This window comes from Pteropus vampyrus, unplaced genomic scaffold (genome assembly GCF_000151845.1).
Source record: "Pteropus vampyrus isolate Shadow unplaced genomic scaffold, Pvam_2.0 Scaffold68, whole genome shotgun sequence".
In the NCBI taxonomy this organism is placed as follows: Eukaryota; Metazoa; Chordata; class Mammalia; order Chiroptera; family Pteropodidae; genus Pteropus; species Pteropus vampyrus.
The window spans coordinates 6,181,498-6,203,284 of NW_011888849.1; the positions used below are offsets into that span (position 1 = coordinate 6,181,498).

A 21,787-nucleotide genomic window follows, 5' to 3' on the forward strand; every position below is an offset into this window, starting at 1 on the left:
ATTTCACAGTAGCTAGATAGAGTTATCCTGCTGCAGTGACTCCTGGAATTAGAAACTCTTAAGGGGTCTTGCAATGACTTTATCTGAGTGAAAGAGCTGTAAACTGTCAATGAGAGTTTGGACTCCTGAGTTACCAACTGCAGAGACTATACTGTATGTAGATAAAGGTGACCTTGAAACTACATTTACTGTTTCTACTGACATTTGAACTTAAAAATGACCACTGAGAGCTAAAGAGATTTAGTGAGTTTTTTTTTCAATCGAAGAGTTGATAGTAGAAGTTTTCTGCATTTTCGAGTTACTTTAGCTGATTTTCATTATTAGTAATAATTTATAGCTTTGATTATTTTTTAAAGTATCTGGGAGTCTTTGTCAAATGAAGAGATCAGATATTAATTTTTCATTAATATCGGTTTGGGACATATTTACTATTGCCTGGTATTTGTTTGGAGGAGACTAAAGAGAAGCTGTGAATGGAAAGAGTAACTTTTCAGCCTCTGGAGATAGATTGAAATTGAAGATGAGACCCCATTTTCTTCTAATATGTAAAAGTTGCCTAAGAGTCCGAGTAAAGGGAAGATTTATGAGACAGTTCCAAAAAGTTTCAATTATAAGAATTTCTTCTTAACATAAAAAGTTATGCTTTTAGTATTCATTAATTGATAAAATGCATGACAGAAAACCTCTATGACCTCAGTAACATTTAAAAATAAATTTATATTATATATTCTTTATGTCTGATGTAGTACCTATAAATTATGCCTTCTCTTATAATCCTTCACTGGATTCCTAAAGCTTTAGAATAAAATAAAACTCTTTATCACAGCTGTCAAGGCCCTATAAGACATGGTTCCTGCCTAACTTTGCAATCTCACTCTCCTATCCCCTTCCTTCTTGCTCACTCTATGATTTAGCCACACAGGTCTAATTTCTGACCCTCGAACAAATCAGGCTCATTTTGACCTCTGGACCTTTGTATTTGTCTTCCTTTTTTTTTTTTTTATCCTTTTCTTTTTTCTGTTTCTTCCTTTCTTTCTTTCTTTCTTTTTTTAACCTAGAATGCTCTTCTCTATGTTCTTTGCATGGCTGGATTCTATCAAAAGTGCTCAGCTCAAAGAAGCCTCCTGACCACCCAATCTGAAATAGCCTTCCCACTCTTTGAAATAACACTAGTGCTAAGGAGATATTGCTAGCCTACTATATGATAACCACAGTGTAGATTATTCTTTTATTAATGTTGAGAAAACTAGTGAAGCTGTTTATTTATAGTGAATAATACTAGCTCCCTTCTTAGAGAAGTAGGTGCATACTTCCCTATACTCACCTTAGGATTGCCCATTTTTATCTAAGAAATTGTGTAGACAAACAATTTCTATCATTTTTTTTTTGCACCTATTTAGGAAATGTCTCTGCAATAAGCAAATGGAGAAGTGGACTTTCCAATTCATTTTCTTAAAATTGCAAGTTTGGAAGAACTATTGCTAATCCTGGCATTAAATTATTTGGGAATATTATACCATTAAAAGAAATTTTTGAATGAGGAAAGGATCATCGTGTTGGTTGCAGCATTTATAAATTAAGGCACACTAAACTCTTAGGGTGTTAGAAAAATAATCTATATCCAGTGATGTGCTGGAGCCAACTCATACTGGCTCATATAAGAACTGCTTGTTAAATTTTTAGGAATTTTGCAAGGAGGTTGACTTTGCATTAGTAGCTTGATTTGGCTATGGTGGGAGTATTTATACCATGGATGTTGGCACACACTACCACCAGAGCTTTTTTTTTTTTTTTTTTCTGGAAAGCCAGTTTATCAGCACATTATTAAAAATAGCTGATATTTCAGAGGCTGGCAATTTGATGATAACAAAGAATAGGTCTAGTGTGAAATAACCAAGTTACTTTTATGGGTGTTTGGATTTAAAAAGCCACAAATTTGGGCATGGAAAAAAAAAAAGTCTTTTATTTCTTTAAATAAATTATTTGTTCATAGAAGCAGATAGGAAGGATCAAAAATCAAGATTTTTATATTATGCTGCTTACACCTCCCAGGTCAGGCTGCTGATTCCTTGCAAAATGTTGTTAAAACATAACTCTGAGTTAGAGCAGATAGTCAACTTCTGAAATTTGTGATAGCAGCTTTCCCAAGCCTCCATACTAATAACAAACTTAACTGATCTCATACGCAGCATCACATCTTAGTTACAGTGAGTGTCTTAGACTGCTTCTTCATGAAAAGAAAAAATTCAAGAAGAGTTAGGTGGAGGCTCTGACTATAGTCTATAATATTGGAGACCAATGTGTTGACCTAAGGTTTTAAGCTCTTAGTGGGAAAGGACTTAATGGAAAATTACACAAAGGGCAGGTCTTTAAGTATTACTGACAAGAACATCTTTGAGTTACACTACACAAGATGCAGAGATTTCTGTCTTGCTGTCAAGGCAGAGATAGATTGTATGTGACATTTCAGAGGCAAACATTATTGGACAATACCTGTATGAAAGGATAAATGATAAGACATAGATCCTATATCTTAGGATCTATGTTTTAAAGTGACACAAAATTTTATATGAAAGCCTCTAGTTTTTTTCTTCAGACTTGACATCAGATGTTCTTCATTTAACATGAAGTTTGAGGAGCAAGATCATCCTGAAATTCCCTTCTTCTTTCTTTCCACCCCACACTTTTGATAAGCACTAGAAAATTTGGATAATTCTAAGGGATTGTGTTAGACCTCATTGTTTCATCTTTTTGATGTGTTCCTAAAATAGGTTAATAGTATTGTTTATGAGAAGAGAGAAAGTGGCTTTCCTCAATTATCTTTGTACTGAACTAATTATTTTCTTGGAAGAGAGCTTTATTTCTAATCTTGCGGCATTTCTAGGGCTTAGATTTTTAATGGAGCACTATTAATATTTCCCAAAGGATAAGATACCATCTGTAGCTAAACATGCTGGGATTCTGAGATTGATAACATCCAGTCTTTGCTATATTAGAAAATATAAACCCATTGAGGGTCTCATTCTCTGACCCAAACAAAATAAAGGAATTTTTAGTGAAGAGAATATTATCAGTTTGATTAAAATTAATTTCCTGAAGATCAAATAAGTCCTGGTGTTTGGGAAAATAATCCTAGAACAATAGAGCTCAGAAGTCACTGTAAAGGTGTTACTGAGGTTCTTGAGTTCAGGAATGGTGAGGATAATTAAGAAGGGAGATCTCATTAAAATCATAGGTGGAGACACAGTTTTACATCTTGTATTGGAGATTCAAGAGAAACAACTCTTTGCCTCAAGAGACATAAAGTTTTGGCAAGCCTGATTTAAAAAAAAAAAAAAAGGCTTTAATAGAAGACACAACTAAATAGCCCTGACAAATTAAAGTAAATTTTCACAAATAGACTGTTTAATTAGAGCCTATTCTGAAATCCTTAACCACTGGCTGGCCACCCATCACCATCTCTTTATGTGATGATAATTTCTGCCATTAGTATTTAAATGCAGGCCAGGTGAAAGAGAATCTATTAAAAAGAATAATATTAAATATACCAAGAACAGTCAACCAGTATTAAAGAAGTAATAGATTATTATTTTTATTTTTCTTCATAGTACTTTTTATATACTACCTTTATTATTAAAATTTTCAATATAAAAAAGCATTCCCGTTTTAGAAAATTTTATAGAGAAATGTAGAAAAATAATATAATTCTGTCACCAATGGCAACCAATGCCAACATTTTATTTCCTTCTGATATTGTTTCAAGCCATAATTGTATATTCTGTTTCTTCCTTTCCTACTACTGCTGCTGCAATTAATATTACTACCACCTTTATCCCTACCATTTACTGAAAGTAACATTATATTTTCACTGGTCCTCACATATAGTTCCGCCATTTTACAAATGAAAAAATGGAAATTCAGAAAAGTAAGACAACCTGCTCAAGATTTAATAGGTGACAGGGCTTGGATTAGGCCCCAGATATATCTAATAACTTCAAAGACTATTTTCTTTACATTTTATCATACACATACTTTCTTATCCTAAAAGTAATAGTTTCCTGCTTTTTCACTTAAAAATAGTATAAGAATTTCCCCATGCCATTAACACTCCTCATAAACATAATTTTAATTGCATTATAATAGTACATTCTAAGAATATTTTTCATAATGATGACTTTTCAATTGTTTCCATTTTTTTATGTAGAACTTTTCATTACTTAAAGCCAAGTCATTAGAAACATAAGGTGTGAAGGCTAGCCCAATTAGACTGAGATCTAGATAAGAAGCCACCCAAAAGTGGGCAGGGCTCACTCTTTAGTCAGCATTCACTGCTGCAGCTCATTTATCTGAAAGCCACTTGCTAAGCAAATGTGGACAGAAACCAGATTGTAGTCAAATGTTTTTCAAGTTAAGGCTTTTAATATAAAATCCCAAACGTGTTGCTTCCCCTCTAGGTAGCTAAGGTTTTGCTTTTCGTCTTCCCTAGTTCCTGACTTCCCTGTCAGTATTCTGATTGTGTTCCTCCTGACAAAACATATTTTGATTTCTATTCGCTTTGATTTCTGTTTCCTCAGGAAGTCATTTGGAGCTTATTATCCCAGTGAATCAAATTATCACCATCTTTTAAGTTCTGCAAAACTTTCCTGTTAACCACTGAATCTCAATTCTAGAATTTGTAAATATCTTTCCTGCTGACTACTTGTTTAATCCCATGTCTAAATCATGTTGTGTTTGAAACAACTTGTTCAATAGATTTTTATCTTACCGATTAACTCAATTTTAGTTGTTTGAAGAAATATTCTCTACAGAATGATGAGGTATGGATAAATAACTGTCACATTTCTACCAGTTGTCTAAATAGCTAATTAAAAATCCAATTGTTACCATTTTTTTTTTAGTCCAAAAAATGTCTTGATCATCAATATTGCAACCATTATTGTGATAGATGCTGGGCCTACATTAGAGAAAACATTAAAAATTATCCCTTTCCTCATGGAGCATAAAATCTAGTGCAAGAAGCATAATACATCCAGATGTTCTTTTATAATATCTAAACATAATAATAATGGTATTTGTTCTATAGCATTTTGTATTTTGTTTGTATTTATTCTTAAACTAAGTTGAAAACTCTAACTTAAAATGTTTGTCCATTGGTTTTTCTACAAACTTTGTGGTTAAAAAAATTCTAAAAACAATGGGATTCTAAGATTTTTCTTGTTTGCTTGTCATATATTCATCAAATGGTAGTTTACTTAAAGGAAATTTCCTCAGTGCCTTTCTTGTGGCCATAGAATTACTTTGTTTTCAGGTACTTCAGAAAATTATTGCATTCCTAACAAGAAAATGTATTTGTAGTATGCTAGAACACTGTATAGCTTTGCTTAACCTCACAAACTATGAAAGCACTTACTAGATGTGCCATTAAACCTTCTCTCCCTTGCCTTAGGTCCAAGGATCTCATTAAGGAAGCCATCCTTGACAATGACTTTATGAAGAACTTGGAGCTGTCACAGATTCAGGAGATTGTGGATTGTATGTACCCAGTGGAGTATGGAAAAGACAGTTGCATCATCAAAGAAGGAGATGTGGGGTCACTGGTGTATGTCATGGAAGGTAGGGTTCGTAACCCTGATCTTTTGACATTTACTTATTCCCCTTTATTTTACCATCCTATGTCTTATGTCCCCAAAGATGACATAAGACAATTCCATTTTTCCCTTTTGTTTTGAAAAACAGTTGAATGGCATATTAACTGCCTAATTAATATGAGTGATAGTTTGTTTTTATCCATTTTGCACAAACTAAGATAGAAACTGCTTTGACAAAAATTAAGGCATGTATTGTGTAAACATGTCTTATGTTTAGGTAAGTTTTTATAATGTGTATTGCTAACTTGGAATTTATAATGGCATGTTTTCTTTTTGTGGGAAGAAGGGAACCTGAAATAATGACTGTTGATTGGCTTTCAGTTAAAGTCATTAAAGTGACCATAATCTTATAAACCGATGTTGATCTGACCCAGTTCAACCAATTCAAAGTAACTTGGCTGATCTTGTGCTAATATCCTTATGTCAAAATAATTAAACAAACAAACAAACAAACCAACCGTATTCTTTAAATTTTTATGAGTGGTAATTGAGGAAATGTTTCATTGTTCAATTAGCCTTTTTATCAACACCATTCAATCTTCTCAAAATTTAGATAGCAATATTCTTGATATCGATGGATGGATTCTTTTTTATCTGTGAACATTAACATTTATAAGGATATACCATAGCAACAGTGGCTGAATATGATAGAGAGGATTTTTCATACACTTACTTGTAATCAAGACATTCAGAAAAACACCCAACAAGTTTACATGGAAAATCAGTCCAATTTTTCTTGTCTCTCTTTGGTAATGAAGTTTTCTTTATAAAATGCTTGTTTAACATGTGCCTTAAGTAATTTTTATTTTAGCCTGGGCAGTGTTCCAAGTATTATTGCATACCTAAGTGCCAACATTTATCATCATTTTAACAAAAGAGAATAGTCATATGGTAAGACTTTACTAATTAGGATAAGTGGGGGAAAATCATCCGGAGGTAGTATAAATATATTATCATGTATTCTCAAGCAAAATGAATTATTTGACTTTCAGATACTTGAAATTGATGACTAGTAGAAGTTTCAGTTTCAAGTTTTGATCAGAATTGTTTGATATTAGTTTAAGGCAGCTATGTAAGTAAATTAAGTTGTAAAGGCTATTTACAGTTTAATTATGTTTCAAATATATAAATGCCTCTTACAAAATACTTGAATGCAGTTTACTTTCCTAAACAAATAGACATCAGCCTTAATTATGTAAAATTTGTTAATATCCTTATACCCTTGGCCTCCCTCTTTTTTTTATCATAAAAGTAAACTGCACTCTACCGTCATCCAAAATAAAACAAATTTTGATTTACTGATTCAGATTGGTGATGTGAATGATATACCTTTGGGAACCTAATCTAATATTTTCATGAAAAATGTCTAATTCGTACCCATTAACATGATTGATTTGCTTAGAGATACTGGTTTTGTCTGTTTTCTGTGATCATTCTTGTAAAAGCAGATAGATTACATTTTTTTCATTGTGGAAGATGGTAGATTTTATTTTCTAAAAATGACAAGTGTGTGTTTCATGTTCTTTGGCCATTGGCTAGTTTAAGTTAAACTTTTAAATCATCAACTTTTTTTCATGAAATGCTTTTTAATGGTAATAGCTTTTAGTAAGTACTTACATGTGCCAGGTACTGTTTAATCACTTTATGAAGATTAAAATTTTAATCTTCATAACAACCCGAAGAGGTAGATATTATATTACTTACATGTTAGTAGATGAGAAACTGATGTGTGGATAAGTTAAATAACTTGGCCAAGATCATGCAAACATTATGTTCTGGTGAAAATCATGGCCATTTGGCTCCAGGGCTCCCATACCTAATGTCTGGGCAGTATTAACATTCAAAGAATACAGATTAGAAGGACTATCAGTACACATTTATTATATAGACCCCAGTTTGGGAAGCTCATATAAGATACACAACATTAAACCATTGGATTAAAAAAATAGTTTTGATTACTTGCAAGAAAACAATAGAATTGCAACAATTTAAAAAGAAAATAATCTAGATGTTTCCTATAAACACCTTTTAGGTTTTCCTGCCTCCTTTGAACATGGAACTGCTTACCGACCTTTCTACTGATTATCTCACATCCTTTCCTCTCTTATTAGTTCCTTTTTTCTTATTGAAAAATGGCTGTGGTTTGGCTTAAACTTAGTCAACCTCTGTGTCCTTATTGTTTAGGACTAAACTCTGCTATGTACCTTGAAAGCCTTATTTTTTTCTGCCTACAATCAATAGTATTGATTTTATTTTTTTCATAGGTTTAAAAAAAATAAAGAAGAAACAATTCTTTCAGCTCATCATCCAGTGATTATTTTAATAGGACTTTTGTGTGCTTACTCTAAGTGATCTGTGATTGTTCACATCAACTCTCAGTGACTGGCCACATGATTCTGTTAATTGCACTGAGATTTCACTTTTGTCTCTGAAGACTGGTCATCTGTTTCCTTTTCCAGTGAATTGGTAAATACTAGGGCTACCTGTTATGCTGATGTCCATCACTATTTATTCATCAACATGGACTTGAATTATGCTAGCCACCATTAATAGTAAACTTACACAAATTCATACTGCAACTTCTACTCCCCCTACCTCAAAAACATTTTTCCTGTCTTTATATAATTAAATGATATATTGAAAGGGGACATCAAAGAAGGATTTTCTGTAAAATTGAACGTTAATGATGGGCCTCACCATGTCAGTTGGCATTCAAACACTACCTGACAGTGTGAAGAAATGGAATGTACTTTCATATAAATGAGCCCTCAGTAAATTTAACGTGAGAAACAGACCATTTTATCCTCTCAAATTAGGTGTTTCCTTTTGGCCTTGTGAGTTTTCATATTAATCTGATAGCTATCTTTAGAATAGTTGAAATATCAGTGCACTTAAAGTTATTTTTGCCGTTTCTTTATAAGACCAAGCTTATAATGTTAAAGGGCAAGCTTATGTACTGTTCATATAAAAACAAAACAAAACAAAACAGATATCTATTTTTAAAAAATTATCATAAACATAGAATCAGGAAGTATTAAATGTGAATATTAAAATATATTTCAGTAGTAGAGTCAATAGCAAAGACAGGGAACTAAGATATTTAGATGGTATGTGGGGTATCATAATTATTTTGGTGTGTCAAGCTTCAAAAAAGATTTTAATATACTTGAGGAAGTCTAGGAAGCATAACAAGTATTTTTTTTTAAAAATTGACATTATTTTATATATAGATAGAAGATTTAGGAGGAAAGGATAACTATTTTTAAATATTGGTTGAAACACTGTCACAAAAAAAGGGAATTCTTAATGAATCTAAGTGGCCAAAGAAGAAATGTTATAGAGAAGTAGTCTTTAGAATTAATATTCTGCTAATTAATATATTCCAAAAGTGAAATGAGTAGCATGATGTGATGCCAAGATCTCCATCTCAGGAGATGTTTTAGCAGTGACTACATAGCATGTACATGGAGAAGCATAGCATATGTGGGTGGAGAAGGGATTTCCTGGGATTGAATTGTAACACATCTCCTATCTTTTTTCCAAACTCTAAAATTCTGTCTCTGGATCCATGAATAAATATCCTATGAGTTAGCTTGTGAGAACCCAGTTTTCTGAAGTTTTCCTTTTGAAAATCAGCTCCTGTATGCAATGTACATGTTTACTTTTGAAAGTTTTTATATTTTATGTTATATAAAACTAATAATACTGCATGCATTCTTCTGCTACTTAATTTTTGCTGTAAAATATTTTGTTCTGTATATAACCCAATTTATTTATCTTTTCTACTATTGATTATATTTGGATTTTTCCCAATTATTTTGTTCTTAATTACTAATGATACTGAGCATCTTTTTATATGTTTGTGTGCTGTTTGTGTTTCTTCTGTGAAGTGTCTGTGGTAGTCTTCTACCCATTTTTCTGTTGGTTGGTTGACTTTATACATTTTGGAGCTTAATCCTTTTCAATGACATGTATTACAAATATCTTCTCCCATTTATAGTTTGCATTTTGACTCCTTTGTGATATGTTCTGATGAACAGAAGTTAGTAATTTTAGTGTAGTCAAATATATTTATCATCTTATTGGTTTGTGCTTTTTATATCTTTGTAAGAAATTCTGGAAGTCAGTATTTCTCATGCCCATGTATGTGTATATGTGTATATACATCCATGAGAGCATGTGAGTAGGTTAGGCATGTAAGATCTTATGGATCAAGGAACATATCTACATTTATAATCTAAAGAGAGTTGTCCTTTTCAAAGCAGGAAGTTAGAAAGGCAACACATTTTTGCTTCTATGTTCTCTTTTTTTTTCCCAATTATTTTAAGAATTTTTTATAAATTATCCTTGGGGGACAGTAAATATGTTTTTGAATATGCTTGATGATAGTAATTTCTTTTTTCTGTGAGGGTACATTTTATATTTGGAAATAATCACATCATTTAGTGACAGATTTGATGAATAGGGGTAGGTGATTAAGCTGAGTAATATTTGGTTTTTTTTTTTTTTGGCTAAAATATGTAAGGAAGTGTGTAGATGTACCATTATAAAGTAATGCCATTTGTTGTACAATTCAAGAAAAGTTAATAAGATGTATGATCAAGAATATCCTTATTGGAAAAATGACATATTTTGAAGTGTAGTGTTCTGAATATACGTCTGGCTACTTAAATTCATATTTGATTTTTAAAAATATAGCCTTATCACATGTGGCTCTACTAATATATAGTTCTTCATTTTCTTTCCAAATTATTAATGATAGAATTCTATTTATTACATTAAGAAAGTGAATAGTGTTGTGCTTGTTTTTTTGAGATGATAGTTGAAAAACCATCAATTTTTTTTCAAAAAATTAATCTGAAATTGGTAAAGCAGATCATGGATTATGTTAAAAAGTTACAATTATATATTTTTCTCTCATTATTATTTCATAACAGTTATGGATTTTATTTCAATGCTGGTTCATTTTGTTGAAATGTTCATTTCTCTATTCAATTTCAATGCCAAATCTGGAAGTTTAAAACACATTTTTGGTGAAAATTAAAAAGAAAAACAACATAGCCAAAAAACGAAAAGAATATGTGAATTAGTACCTTCTTGGCAATAGTGTAATAACATATTGATTTCTTGCTAATGAGGTAAAATTTACTTCAGCCATTATTACATGGATCTGTTGAATAGTTTGCATGCTAAACATTAAACAGGATTCTAAAATTGTTGCGGGTTCATTTTAAAAACACATGGATGTATTTCTTCAGGGACTTTAACAAGATTTTTAATGATTTCTGTGGAGGGCTGGATAGAGTAATGCTTTTAATATCCATCCCTCTAATGAAAAATCCTTGAATGGTTAGTAATCATTTTGGCACACTTTCAAAGAGTAGGGCAAATAGGAGCTACTTCCCAGCACAGTGGAGCTGCATGGTGTGACTACCATGGCAACAGCCCACCCCACCCCCACCCCCACCCAGAGAATATCAGAATAGGTCTCTGAAGTCCTTATTGGAATTCTCCCATGACTCCGTATTTTTGAGAAACACAGACTGAAACTGCACATACTTTATCTGAATTTAACTAATGTAGCTTTGGAAGGCTGCAGTCTGAGTCTGATATTTATATTTAGGCCCTTCTATAAACTCTGTTCTGATGAAAATAAAAATGTTTGTACTAAATTTCCTCAAGTTCTGCACAGAGATTTAGAATTAGGGTAGATGATTTAAAATGGTCTTAAAATCAATTCCTGAGAATTCACATCTTATGAGTATTAAAATATCATGGAATTGTTATTGAGTATATTTACATTAATGATGTATTTAGTACCATTTTTTACCTGCTAATTTGCCCAACTTTACTGACATAAATTGTTTTCTGTGTATCACAAAATTATCTACATTCACAAGAATAACAGGAGCGAATGCTTTTAAAACCAGATTATATAAATTCTATTTGCTGTTTGCTATTTTGTGTAATTTAACAAGAACAGTTAAGTTACTCTGTATGCTTCTTAATATCAAAGCAAATTAAGTTACTCTATTCATTTATCAATAGCAAAACTATATTAGAAAAAGCATCTAGTGAAGGTAGCCAAACTCTTGTGAAAGGTGGTTTGTTTCCTATTTCATAAATACATATGGTGTATTTACAGAGGAAAAACAAAACTTTATAAAAATCGTAATTAATATTTAATGTGTTTAAAATTTTTCTGGAAAAATTGGGCCTGCTTCTTTAAGAGATAATTTATTCCCCAGTGGTAAAAAGAAAGGAGTGAGCATTTATTTCCAGTAAAGTTTAATTAATAGCCTATTGTAAAAACTTTCACTGAAAGCCATATATACTCATCAGGTATATACATATTTATCATTTCTATGGCTAGAATATAACTTGGTGTTATATTTCATATTTATCTCATGTTTACAGAGCATAATTTAAAATTATACTTTTATTACATTAAATTTCATGATGTTTTAGAATATTTAATACCTTCAACAATAATCTTAATATACTTTTATGTTGTCCCTGATGTTTTTCTCAATGCTGATGCATGCCTTCAAATTAAAACCATTTTTTAAAGATTTGTAATAATTTGCTCCAATATTTCTAGTGCAAAGATTTTTATTGACATCCTGTTGGATATATACGTACATACATATTAGTACTTTGTGTTTTTGTATGTATATATGAATTTACATAAAATTATTTATTCTCAGAGTTCAGAGTATATTTCAGGAGATGTAGGGTGGTCGTAATATCATATATAGGAGTCTATCAATAGTTAAATTTAAATTTACAAGAAAAACATGATTGATGACAATAATTAGTATCAATGATAAGGCTTCAAGGTGAATTAAAATTTAGTCTTCAAAGACAAAAAACTTAGTCTGTACATTTTTTAGCACTATTTTGTATGCCATCCTCTTAAAAGAAAATTAAGATGACTTGTATGGAAAGTCTTGAAATTTATTTTTATTTAATCCTATGAATTTAAAGTCTTATTTATTATATCAATTCTAAAGGTCAAAAGCATATGAAATAAGAAAAATGCTTCAGCAGATTTTTCTTTGTGTTGAGAATTAGATTACATATATACATAGCAGGCATTGCTAAATTACCATGTTTTCCTTCCCTTTCCATATGGTGTGTGTTTGTGCCAAAGTAGAGAGGGTGTTCAAGATAAATAAGAGTATAGATTTGACTGCCTGTAGTCGATGAATGTATGAAATTTTTTGTATTTCCCTTGACAATTGAGAATAGCAAAGAAAGTATTTAATGAAGTTCTTTTTGAAATAGAGTGTCTGTATGATGATTCATTTGTTAATTCATTTGATTATTCATTCCTACAATTCAATTTCTACAAATACCTTCTCAGTGCTGACTATCTCATAGGCACAGAGGATACGATAGTAAACAAGTCATATAAATCCTTTCTCTTCTAGAGCTTACATCCTAGTGATGGTGGTAAGGGAAAGGGACAAAGAACATGCATGGAGATAAGCAAAATACTTACATGTAGTGAAATATCTATGAATAAATTATATAAAACAGGCTGATGTAAGAGAGAATCATAATGATGGGTCTGGCAATGATTGGGTGGGTAAGGGAAGGCTTCCCGAAGAGGGTAGCATTTGAGGTGAGACCTGAATAACAAAAAGTTATAAGACACACAAAAGTGTGGATGGTGTTTTCCAGAGGAGGACAATAGCAAGTAGACAAAGCTATAGGATGGTTTCGGAAAGCTTGGCATACTAAAAAGGCAGAAAGAAGGCAATGGCATGAATTAAATTTAGAGAGGTCAGTAGTGCCAAGGTCATATAAAAGACTATATAAGACCCTTAGTCTTCTTTGAAGACTAATATTTTTTATTCCAAGAAATTTAGACAAAATTTAAAGAATTTAGGTGGAGATGGGATATGATCTGATATATGTATTATATTTAGATAAATTGAATGCACAAATAATTCAATGTTGGAAAAAATGTAGAGCATTTGAGGAAACAGGGATACCTGTTGGGAGATTCTAGCTGTAATCCAAGCAAAATATAATGTTGGCTTGGGCTACCATGACAGTATGGGAGACAAGAGAAATATAGTATGTTTTGGCAGCTTATAGATACCATATGGGCTCAAAGAAAGAAATTGGGAATGACTTTTAGGCTTTTGATTGAAATAGTTGAGTGAATGATAGTGCCATTTTTTGAGATGGGAAAAAGTGAGAGGATTTCATGTTGAAGAAAGAAAATCAAGACTTCTGTTCTGACAACAGAAAGTTAAGATGCCTCTTGACATCCCATTGAAGATGTCAGGTCAGTTACGGTGGATATACATGTCTGAAAACTCAGTTAAGAAGTCAGAATGTAAAGGAAGAACTATTCTCTTAATTAAAGAAGACATAGGAGGATGGTTGATAAATGTGGTTCTTGTAATATAGTTGTTTAATAAGCAACAGACTAAATGGATGGTTTTGTAATTTTAATAGATTTCATAGATAGAGTCATAAATATTTTTAAATTCTCCATGAAAAATCTTTGCAGTAAACTGAAAATTCCTTCCTATTTTATGCAAACTAATATCCTTAAAGCAGCAATTCTCAGAGTGTAGTCTGAAGACCTTTCAGGTGCTCTTCGAGGTCAAAGCTATTTTCATAATAGCACAAACAATGTTATATGTCTTCTGTCTCATTGTCTCATGAGTGTACAGTGGAGTTTTCTAGAAGCCACATGATGAGTAATATAGCAGCAGATCAAATGCAGAAGCATAGAAAGCAACTGTCTTCTATTGAGCCAAACATCAATTAGATTTCCAAAAAGTGTGAAACAATTACTTGGTTCTTATTAATTTTTTTATTTTTAAAATATAGTTAATTTTATAAAAATATTTTTAACATGTAATAAGTTTATTATTATTTTCAAGTGATTGAATATTTTTAAAACTTCTCGGTTTTAAGGTCTAATGAAGTAAACATCAACCCACATAAGGAAAAACTTTTTGAGATTTTCAATAATTTTTGATAATGTAAAGAGATTCTAAGACTACATGTTTGAAAATTATGGCCTTAAGCCATATTATCTGAAGACAAAAATGTCCAACTGGATGTTCATTTCAGGAAACAAGCTAGGATTAGTTTAAAGTTCAAAATATCAGATATTGACTCTCCCTCCTCCAATAAATAGGACCATGTTATAAAACAAATGTCTTATAAATAAAATCTTGATAAATTAAAAATAGAAAAATTTTTATGAAGGCTTGCATTTAAATCTAGAGCAAATAGCCAATACAGATCAACAACGGGCAAGTAAATGCCACTGGAGTGCTTATTGTTCTCTTAATTACAGTTTTCACAATTTGACAGATATCCTTAATGCATTTTGTGGGTTCTGTTTGCACACTTTCTAATGTGCAAGATTTAGGAATTGAATTCTCTAGTGATGATCTTAAATTAGTGTAGTAGAATACTTATTTTTTTTTTATAATTAGACTTTAATTATAGTTCTAAAGGAATAAAAAGATCAAATATTCTTTGAATCCAATCATCATTTTTGGAGAAGGAAATGGTTTTATACTGTGCTAATTTCTTACTTTAAAAAAATCCTATAAGATGTAAGTAACATTTTGTATTTTGAAGGCTCAGTACAGTAACTCTTCTAATACCTTAAATGCTTTCAAATTAAAGATGAATACATTATTTTATATATGGTCCCAGTGTAGTATTCTCAATGCATATGTAAACCTAAATTATCAGCATTGATTGGATGTTTCTTTTTAAATTTTTATTGCTGAGTAAATGTTTGAAATCTCTATAAATTTTTTTTGGTGATGCATTTTGCAAGAGACTTTTTCATTTGCTACTGCATTTGCTCGTATTTGATATCTCACCACCACGATATTAAGCATTTTCTTGGGATAAGTTAAAACAAAACAAAACAAAACAAAACCTTGATGCTTTCATTTATTGTTCTTGGAAAGAACACTTTTTTCTTCTCTCAAAGGCAGCTCTGAAGAGATTGATAACACTGGAAGATAAAAGGCTTACTCCAATTGTGATCACATATGATATATTGTGATGAAAAATTAATTTTAGGAATTATTTTTTATGCAAGTTATAGCGCGGTGTTTTCTACAACAGTACATTTTGTTTGCTTTTCTCACAAAGCATAGACTTTCCTTGACATAACTAGACTGACTACTGAACTAGATTTCTGCCTCTTGTTTCTGTACTTTATGTTATAAGCTTTAGCCATTTGGTCTTAGTGGTCTTTCAGAGAATGACAACTATAGTCAGAGCCATAAATCCTTGGAGTTTAATCCAGGTCTATCCATTAAGTAGTCATGTGACCATGTTGAAATGATTGAAATCATCCTTTCTGCACTTTACCTACTCTATTTCCCAGCTGCCTGATGACACCTCTTGTTTTCCCTAACAGCTTGCACCGGAAACCTAGGAGTTATTCCAGACCCCACATCTGTTGATTTGTAAATCCTAGTCAGTCTATTAGCTTATCATTAACATGTGTCCCTGTCTGCTACTGCTTTAGTTCAGGCATTCATAACTTCTTTTGAATTTTTTTTAACAATTCCTACACGTCTTCCTGTTTCTAGGCTTATTCTATTTTCGTATATTCTCTACATGACCATGAGGATGATCTTTCTAAAAGACAAATGTGTTTATGTCATCTCCCTGGTTAACATTTTCCAGTGCCTTCCCATGGTAAAAATCCAAACACCTTAGCACAGAATACTCCACAGTAGAATGAAGAGAGCTAGATTTTGGAACTTGGCAGATATGATCTCGAATCTTGATTATGCTATCTAATTAGCTAAGTAAACTTGGAGAAGTGCTCTAAACTTTTTCAGTCATCATTTTCTCATTTTTCAAATTACATAAGTTAAGCATCAAGTACTGTGTCAGGTACCTGGGGTTAGCCATTGCTTATCAGTCTGCCCCTGGTAGATTCTGCACTCATTGCTCAATGGTTCTGGCTCAACTTCCTCAGATAGGCAGTTGTGTTTGTGACTCTTCATGTGTTTTCTCTGACTAGAGAACATACACTAAAACATTTCTGCTCTTCAGAGTCAATGTAGAAGTTAATTCGGCTAAGAAGCCTTCTCTGACATCTTCCAACTGGGCTGGCTTCTGTTCTCTGATGTTTCTATAACACCTTCTGTGTCCCTCTATATGAGAACATTGGTCAAACTGTGTTTTGTTTATTCATACCATTTATTCATTCAGGAAATACTTATTTATATATCTGTGAAATCTATAAAATCAGGTGTGATAAGTGCTATGAAAACCAAAATATGGTAAGGAAATACAAAGTGACATGTAAGATGGGGCAGGGATTGCTGTGTTGCCTCTATAAATCGAATGTTTAGCAGAAGCATAGACATGAATGAGGTGACAATGCTCCATGCTGATATCTGGGAGAAGAACATTTTCGTCAGAAAGTATAAAACCCTGATGCAGGGTTTTGGCTGATATGTTCAAAGAGCAGTATGGAAGTCAGTGTGGCTGAAGTCGAGTGAGTGATTTACGGAGGTGGTGGTAAGAGAGTTAGGTAAAGAAATCAATGACATAACAGAGCTACAATGGCCATGTACACCATGTTAATGACTTTTAATATTTTTAAAACTCAAAATGGCAGTTCCTAGGAGGATTTGAGCAGAGGAGCAACAAGCTCTAACTTATGGCTTTTTTGCAGCTATAAGCAAATAAGCAAATAAGCTCGGTAGCAAGGAGGGAAGCAGGGATATTGGTTAGGAAGCTATTGAAATCATCAAGAAGGGTGATAAGGATGACTTAGACTAAGGTGGTAAAAGTGGAGGTGGTAAGACATGGTTAAATGTAAGTTCGGCCAATAGTACTTAATAACGGATTTGACTGAAAATAGTATGTGAGATAGATAAAGAGAAAAGGATTCCAAGTTTTGTCCTGAACAACTGGAGTAATGGAGTTGCCTTTTACGGAAATTGGCAATACTATTTGAGGAACAAGATTGTCAGCAAATACCTAGTGTACAATCATTGTTCGCCTATTTATTGTGTTAGGATTTGCTAAATTGGAGTAACGAAGAGCCCTCAAAACACAGTAAGCTAAAAATATAAGTTTACTTATTTCATGTGATATCCATGAGTTGAGTGGAAGAGACGGGTAGAGCAGCTATACTCCATGTGGTTATTCGTGCACCAAGTTTTCTTCTATTTTATTGCATCATTATCGCCCAGGTGTGATCATTTTATACAGAGCTGAAGCTCTGTAACCATGTGTTGCCAGGTGTTTTAATCTATGGGAGAGAGAGAAGAGGAATGACATGGCAAGGAGTTTCACCTTTGAAGTGAAATTGTATCCTTCACCTGCTCTCATTCTCTTGTCCTGTAAATTTAGCTCAAGAAAAGAAAGAAAAAGCAATCTCTCCAAAGGTAGCCATCTGTCCAGTGAAAAACTGATAAGGTGCTTTTTTTTTTTTTTTTTTACAAAAACAAAGGAGAGAATGAATTTTAGAGGACATTATGCCATATTTGTTTCCCTCTCATAAGCAATTTAAGGTTAGGAACTACTTCTGTTCTCTATAACCCCAGTTCTTACCACAGTGCCTGCCACAGTACATATTCACTACATGTTGATTTCATTAATACTAAATTAATCATATAAGACAAAAATTATTTTATACTGGATATTGTGTTTTCTCCTATGAACTTTTGGATCGGTTTTATAACTCATTTTTCTCCTTTCAAATTATGTTTTGACGTATTTTTGTCACTAACAGAGAAAACTGTAACATTTCAATTATCTTTAAATCAATGTCTTATATTTATTATCTAGGATGAACAAATCAAGATAAGCCATTATTTATGTTTTTCAAAAGATAAGTTTGCTTCCAGATAACAATTTCAGATATCACACTCAGTGGCGAAAGAATGAGTCACTTCCATGTAATAAAATTGCATCACCTATTCCAAACTGCTAAATTCTCCAAAACTCACCTAACTTTCCACTTAAACTCAGTGTTCCTCTTTCTTCCTACTAGTATTTAGCTTAAACATTAGAGATGATGTATTTAAGTTTAAAGACTTTTTAAAATAAAAGTTATAAACCACATAACATTTAAAAAATATGTTTTGGAATAAGGAATCTAATCTGAAGGTAAAATTTAATAAGAAAAATTGGAAAGATAATAAGTATTTTTATAATCAAGCAACTGAGGGATGACACACAGGACATATTCTGTCTCATTTGGAAAGCCTGGGGTTGGGCTATCAATATGAAAGAAAAATAGTTTCAATTTCTTTGTAGTATGCCGTTTTGAAAACTGGCCCTATCTTCTCTCCAAGATCTGTATGTACGATGGTATATATCTTGTTAGCTTATTCTATTTTTGGAACACTACACACTATTTTCCAAATACTCCAATAGGAATGATTGAATTCTTGTGTATTTACTTGCACATCTTCAAGCCTAGATCTATGTATCAAACGTTTTTAAAAAAAATTTATTAGTAGAATTTCAGTTTAAAAGATAAATTGAAAGTATTGATTTTGAAGAACTTCTCCAGTCTACTAGACTCTAAGTTCCTTGTGAGCAGAAACCTTGGTGTTCTTCATTGCCTTGTCTGGGCCAGCACGTAGTAAGCATTTCATTTATTTAACAAGTAATTATTAATCAACCTTGATTGAATGCTAAATATACTCTCCAACACCAAAACCTCACAGTTTATTTTAGAGAATCTAGATACACACACACAGACACACACACCCCCCCTATATTAAATTACCTTCAAATCTAGAATTATATTTTTATAAATAATAAGTTGATAATGAACCATTATAGCTTCTAAAACTGTTTAAGATACTTATTAAGAATCTAGTTAATTCTGAAAATTATCTACCTCTAGATGAAATTTTTATTTATTTAATTTTTAAAATCTCCCACATTTAGTTTTTAAGCTCTAAATCCTCTGTTGAAATTTTATAAGCCAATTCTAAAAAATTCTTTGTTTAATCTAACATAGTATCATTTGAACTGTGCAGACTTTTGATTATGATCTTTCGAGATGGGCAGTGTGTGTGTGTGTGTGTGTGTGTGTGTGTGTGTGTGTGTACATGTGCTCGTGTGCCATATATAAATACTCAATCAACTTTTTAAAGATGAAATTTTGAAGGACAGTATACCATATTGTGATCATGCTATGGGACACTTGGTTTATACAAAATTTCAGTAATATTATTTTATGACAGTAATAGAGAGATTCACAAAACTATAAATAAATCTTCCATTAATGTGAAGGCATATCCTATTATACTAAAGAGATTACTTGTTTAGCTAAACTTTGTCCCCACAAAACCAAAAAACCAAGAAATTTTTAAAAATTGAGTAAAATATTTAACTTTTTATATCTTATAATACTTTGTCTGTAACTAAAAATGAAACTGAGTTTAATAAACTTTTACCATGCATGACAAATGTATTCAGTTCATCATACCAAATATATTCTTTTGTAAAACTGTTCAGCTGTATCACAAGATTGCTAGATTGAAAGAAACCTCAAAAAATGATCAAATCTTTCCTGAGGTGTGATTAGATGAACTATGTAAGGTCGACCTGCACGTTCTAAAAATTTGAGAGGATTGAATTTCACAAAATCTGTTGCTATTGAGAATGTTTCCCTTATGCTTACTTAAACTAATACAAACTAAAACACTCTTTTTAAATTAAATTATTTTTAGTGTTCAAAATGGAAAACAGGTTATCACCTTTAGTTCAATTATCTTTGTTTCCCAGGTTGAATGAGAAAGAATTTTGATCTAGGGGAACAGTAATGTATACTGGTCAAGAATAAACCTTGGGCAAGTTATTTAACCTTGATAGACCTGTGTTTTATTCTCTGTGAAATATAAATAATAACACTTTTCTCAAAGGGTGCTTGAGAGGAGGAACTGATGTAATCAAGAATGTGAACCCTTAGCACTCATTTAAGAACATTGTAAACATTTTTAAAAATTTATACTAATTGTTCTTAGCACAGAAAAATAGCAAAGGAAATAAAATATTTAATTTTTTTTCCTCTCCTAAGGATGTGCATATAATAAAAAATATTATTACATTAGTCTTAAGAAGTGGGAACTCAAAATTGAAAATGGTAAATGTTTAACAATCTTCTCTGGAAAACAAAAAGATAGAAAGAAAAAAAAAAGATGCCCTTGTTTGTAGTCTCTATATAAATTTCTGTGATATGAATATTCCCATCATGGCTAATTTTAGACTGTCAACATAATACCTGAATACAGAGTTGTTAATCCCTTTGAGTCAGCTCTGGCATACCACTGACTATGCTAATTCATAAAGAATGGCTTAACCAGTCATATTTATAATTGCAGAATTGATACATGAATATGACACATTAGACTTTTATTAATTTTTCATGGACTCTATTTTCCATCAGTGCAGTTCATTGCTTATACTTCCAGTGTCAATTCCTTTCAGCTCTGAAATTTCCAATTTTCTTTCAAATCTTACCTTTGAAGTTGTAATTGACTCAGAACCTACATTTGCCCTACTTGAGAAGAACACATTGGGTACCTCAAGCTTCAGCCATTCCCCATAGTAGCATGCAGTGTTATACATGTGCTGTTTTTTTATTTATACATTATAATTATTTTTCTTTCAGTGAAAGACTATGTAAAAGGACTGTGAATTCCCACTAAGTTCTTATCTATAACTAGCTAGTTTTAATCAATTTACTAACAATGCTGCAGAGAAATTATGTATTTTATAGAACAAGCCATGTCTGGAATCAAAAAACACCAACAGTGTAATAGCTAAGATGGTCGGCTAGACTCAGTATGTGTTCTTTAAGCCAGAGTCAGTATGGTACAGTAATGTAGATTGTCTCATTTCGCTCCTTTAATCCATGCATATATTAGTTATAGATTCAAAATTTCTTTAATTGATTTCCTTTACACTGGTGTATGTTAGTTTCTACCAATAAACCTATAGCTATAGGTTTTGCTATAATAGCTACCACTTATTTTTTTCAAACAGAATTTTATGTATTTTTTTCAATTTGTTTTCAATCATAGAATTATCAAAATATCTTGTCATATTCATTCAAATACGATTATTTCTAAATAGTCAAAAACTAACCTCTGTCA

At 31.8% G+C, this 21,787-nt stretch overlaps 1 protein-coding gene across 1 annotated transcript in view; it reads left to right on the forward strand.

The window, feature by feature from the left end:
- The window catches only part of PRKG1 (protein kinase, cGMP-dependent, type I), a 1,084,330-nt gene that overhangs the window by 65,767 nt on the left and 996,776 nt on the right, over positions 1-21,787 (forward strand). Inside the window, exon 2 of the mRNA XM_011361647.1 lies at positions 5,447-5,613. Coding sequence (XP_011359949.1) covers positions 5,447-5,613 — 167 coding nt within the window. The remainder of the gene's footprint in view (positions 1-5,446; positions 5,614-21,787) is intronic.